General features: G+C 52.2%; 1 protein-coding gene across 3 annotated transcripts in view; it reads right to left on the bottom strand.

Annotated features, from left to right (window-relative positions):
• ston2 (stonin 2) overlaps positions 1-5,000 on the bottom strand; it is a 56,576-nt gene that overhangs the window by 10,788 nt on the left and 40,788 nt on the right. For all 3 annotated transcript variants that reach the window (XM_063183861.1, XM_063183862.1, XM_063183863.1), the window contains 2 exons: positions 3,820-4,961; positions 2,203-3,064 (listed from right to left, as the gene is read on the bottom strand). In XM_063183861.1, the coding sequence (XP_063039931.1) occupies positions 2,203-3,064; positions 3,820-4,961 (2,004 nt within the window). The remainder of the gene's footprint in view (positions 1-2,202; positions 3,065-3,819; positions 4,962-5,000) is intronic.

Here is a 5,000-nt window from a genome sequence, read left to right as displayed (position 1 = left end):
CCCCCAAAATGCAAACACACACACACACACACACACACACACACACACACACACACACACACACACACACACACACACACACACACACACACACACACACACACACACACACACACACACAAATAAACACACACACACACAAATAAACACACACACAGCGCACACACATACACACAAAGCACACATACATACTTATGGTCACACAGACATGTGTCACGCACCCAAAACACAGAACCAGGCACATGGTGATGAGGGGAGGTCTCATGCTGTGCACCCAATACCCAAAAGCACAAAGACAAAGACAAAGCACATACAAAAAACGCGCAAAAACACACACACACACACACACACACACACACACACACACACACACACACACACACACACACACACACACACACACACACACACACACACACACACACACACACACACACACACACAGAGAGAGTAAAGACAAATACAGCACAAACACACACATCCCAAATTGTCACCCCGGGTTGTTTCTAGTCAGGCCAGGAGCAATGCAAACATTGTTTCTAAATTCCAGACAAATCGGGAACTCCACCCACTTTGTCAGGAAGCAATACAACTTTAAGCAGCTCCAACGGCCCTCGGTAGAGGCGTGTTCAAGGCAGTGACGTGGTCTTGGGAAATGTTTGAACTTCAACACAGCCTTTTCTGCCCTCGTCTAGTAGCATACCAAGGGAGATTAACCAGGCCATTTGGGAAACGTTATTCGTTATCATGTTACATCCAAGTAGTAGCCTATGCAGCTCTTCATATACATACTGTATATACATTTCAAACAAAGTAGTATCGGTACGGTATCGATATGGGCCGATACTGCACAGTTGGGTATCGGTATCGGGGCCAAAAAATGGTATCGGTGCAACACTAATTATAACACTCAGCATCAGACAGTCCAAACTGGGCTTTGCCGGTTTTACAAATAGCAGCATTTCAAAAAACAAACAGTGCCTTTAACCCGTTAAGACACAGCGTTATACATTTGCTGTTACCAGAGTGGCAATGACCAAGTCGTAGTGCATTACTAAAGGCCCTGTGTTATGTCATAAAGTATTGTAGTATTATGGTAGTTAACTTTTTAATGACTATCACAGCGTGCCACTGGAGGTACGGCATGCATTAATGGGCAACCATACACATTACTGTTCATTTTTTTAAAACATAGAGGGGCACAATTGGAGGATAGGGATATGGTTACCCCAGCCCTCACCCCATTAATCAGATCAAGCCAATCACCCAGTAATATCATTCAAATGAATGACTTACTACTGAATATATTATTTGTTATGAGAGGCAGCTGACACGATTCAAAAGACACTACCAGTAACAGCCATGTTCTGAATAAACAACTGGGATATGTGCCCATGTATTTTTTTGTCTCTTCCTGATGCATAAATAGGCTGTTAGTATTAGCTGTATTATTAGACACCAGTAGTAACACTAACGGTGCATGACTTCTCTGGCCCTGGGGATGTTTCCTAATCTGCAGAATGTTCCTGAATATAACTCGCTATTTCAGCGTGTTTCAGCAATATTACAACACTGTTGCAAAGTTGAAAAGGTCAGGCAAAGGCACTGTCACTGCTTTTACTCTCCCGTGCTGTGCTGAAGGGCTTTGTTTGCTGTGCATTCTAATAGTATGTGAAGCACTACATGGGCATGCACACACTCGGACACACACGCACACACACACACACACACACACACACACACACACACACACACACACACACACACACACACACACACACACACACACACACACACACACACAGACACACAATAACAAAGAAACACAGTCAAAGCAAACACCCAAACAGCTTTGACCGTGGCTCTGTACCGCACTGTTACATCAAAGACCCGGGTTTGATTCTAGCCAGAGGTCATTTTCTGATCCTCCCCCATTTCTTTCTCCCAATCGCTTCCCACTCGCCATCTCACACTGAACTGTAAACAAAGGCATGAAGCCACTAAAAATCTTTAAAAAGGAAACAGTAGGCCCTGCCGTGGTTCTAACGCTAGAGCTCTGGGCTGCTACGCTGGCGACCCGGGTCATTTGCCGACCCCTCCCTATCTCTCTCCCCATTTGCTTACTGTCCACATCTCATACTTCAAGTCGAAAAAGACAAAAAAAATCTTTTAAAAAAAAAGTACACCCGCACACACGCCTACCTGAGTTTTTGTCGGGCAGCCTCGGGATCCTCCAGACCACGGCCGAGAAGGCCTGCTCGTACTTGGCCGTTCCCAAGGTGACCCTCATGGCAGGTTCCGACCCCGACGTGCTGGTGCTCCCGAAGCTGGCCCCCTTGTTGAAGCGCGCCTTGAGCGACTTCTCCCCCGTCACCCCTTCCCTGCGGAAGTTCTTGGCCCAGAGCTCGGGGATGGGGTAGCGCACCGTGACGTTCTCGCAGGGGATGAGCGTGAGCGGGTCCCGGTTGGAGGAGAAGCCCGTGGACATGACCAGCCAGGACTGCAGCTCCACCTCCGCGCCGCGGACACTCGCCACCGTCCGCACCGTGAACGGCAGCGTCTTCTCGGCGAAGGCCGTGCGGAAGCGCATGAGCTCGAACCGGCGGCCCGTCGGCGGGCTGAAGGAGACGGCGCGGGACTCGTCGAAGGTCTGCCAGTCGACGCACGGGTGTAGCCGGACGTCGCGCAGGCGGATCCAGCGCGTGGTGGTGGTGGGCAGGATGTCGTGCCGCGACACCACCTCCTTGCCCTTCACCAGCACATCGTTCAGGCCCACGCGCAAGGCGGGCGTGCCGGAGACGAACACGAGCGCGCTGACCCTCGTCAGGACCATGTGTTCCAGAATGCGGCAGTCGCCCTTGGAGACCATGCCGTAGAACTCGTCCCGGACCTCCACGGCCACTTCCTCGTCCGCGTAGCTCGGCGGCACGTTGGGCGGCCCCGTGTCCGCGGACAGGGCTACGAGCTGCTCCTGCAACGCGTGGCGGAAACTCAGGAAGTCCTCGTAGTTCTTGGTGCCCAGCTTGACCAGCTGCTCTCGGAAGGGCTGGTGCACCACCGACACCTTGGTCACACACACACGCCGTACGCACGCACGCACGCACGCACGCACGCACGCACGCACACACACACACACACAGGGTACAAACACACACAGATAGAGGATGAGTATTGGTCTCACTGTTAAGCAAATGTATAATAATTGAATTTTGTATACATTTTGTAAATTTGAAATAATTGAATGTGTAATAATTGAAATTTCAGTTTGTCTGTACTGTGCATCTGTACGGTATGCGTAGCACACGTCAGGGCAGCACAACGACAGCCAGTGCGACTGTATGGATTTTTTTGTTAGTTTGTTTGTTTTAGTGAACTATCTAAGAAGCATATCAATCACCAATTACTAATTAATTTATGGGCATTAGATGCTGTTGTGCCACTTGACGACTGAGCCCCCCCTAAAAAAGTATTTGACCCATGTACATATGTGGGGAGTCTGGGCACCATGGACTGAGTGTACAACACTGAGTGTACAAAAGGAGGAGAGTTGTGTACTAGAGAGCTGGGAAGAAGTGTGTGTGTGTGTGTGTGTGTGTGTGTGTGTGTGGGGGGGGGGGGGGGGGGGGGGGGGTGGGACACGACAACATGGTGTGTGTACACTACTATGTATGGGGGAACATGACTATGTGTCAGAGCATGGACTGTCTTTGTGTGTATAGAAGAATACAGAGCATGTCTGTGTAGTGTGTGTGTGTGTGTGTGTGTGTGTGTGTGTGTGTGTGTGTGTTTGCATGTATGCGTATGTGAGTGTGTCTTCACCTTTGGCTGTATCTTCCTCTTCTCCTTGTAGAGCACGTGGTCGATGCTGATGGTGTGCACGCGGCCGTTCTCGTCGTAGCTCTGCAGCTTGGCCTCCGACAACTCGTGGTAGGTGGTGAGCTGGAACTCCCGGAACGGCTTCTCCAGGCCCTTCTCGTAGAAGAGGCGCAGGCACCCGCTGCCGGCCTCTCCCCCCAGCCTCACGAAGATGGGCCCCCAGTGCCGCGACGACATGATGTTCTTCTTCTCCGGGATGCGCAGCAGCAGCGGCCAGCCGTCCTGCGGCGTCATGTGACTCGGCAAGTACGACATCGTGGACTCGCCGTCCACCGCGTCGCCGTCGTTCTCACCGTCGAGGCACGGAGAGTCGTCAGGTAACGTCGGGCTGCCGCAGCCGTCCGGGTCGCCGATCTGAAGATTCCGCAGCGTGTCAATGTCGTCGCGGGGACTTTCCTGCGCCGATCGGCCATCGCCATTCCCACTGTGGTCAGTGGCGGGAGGAGAAAAAAACAAAATGTCCCCCTGCAGGTCGGAATCGGAGGACGACTGGAAGAACGGTGAGCTGTTTGAGAGTCGTGCAGGGCTGTCAAGTCCGGATCCGTTGCTATGCGCTTGTGTTAGCGGCGGCGTCGACGACGACGGCAGCGGCTTTTTCCCTTCCTGCTGGTCGAAGAAGGCGGTGAAGGGGTTAATGGATGAGGGCTGGAGGTTGGAGAACTCCTCGGCGTAGAACGGGTTCTTTGGGCTGTGGATAAGTGGGCCGTCCAGCACAAACGCCGGGTTTGTACCGGTACCGTCCGGCGTCAGGTCTAATAAATGTCTCTCCGGTACTCGGTTCTGGTTCTTCTGACCCGAACCGTAAATCAGGTTACTGTTGGAGTCCTGAAGGGGCGTCCTGCGGTTCAGGTTGTCCAGGTTCATCTGGGTCGGCCGGGGCAGGATCGGCGACGGTGCCACCGGAGGGACGGTGGTCTGTGGCGAGTGCGAGTGCGAGTGCGTGTGGTCGTCATCGTCGAAGGTGACCCAGGACGTGAAGCGAGTGGCGCTGCTGCCGTTGGTGTTGGTGTGAGAAGGGGTGCTGTTAGACGTCCAGCTGTAGGACTCCATGGCTACTCCCTCATCTTCTTGGAATACAGACGAACCTGCGAAAAAAAGAGGGAAAAAAATAAGATGGATGGATA

This window comes from Engraulis encrasicolus, chromosome 19, assembly GCF_034702125.1.
Source record: "Engraulis encrasicolus isolate BLACKSEA-1 chromosome 19, IST_EnEncr_1.0, whole genome shotgun sequence".
Lineage (NCBI taxonomy): Eukaryota > Metazoa > Chordata > Actinopteri > Clupeiformes > Engraulidae > Engraulis > Engraulis encrasicolus.
This window is presented reverse-complemented; position numbering and strand designations above follow the sequence as displayed.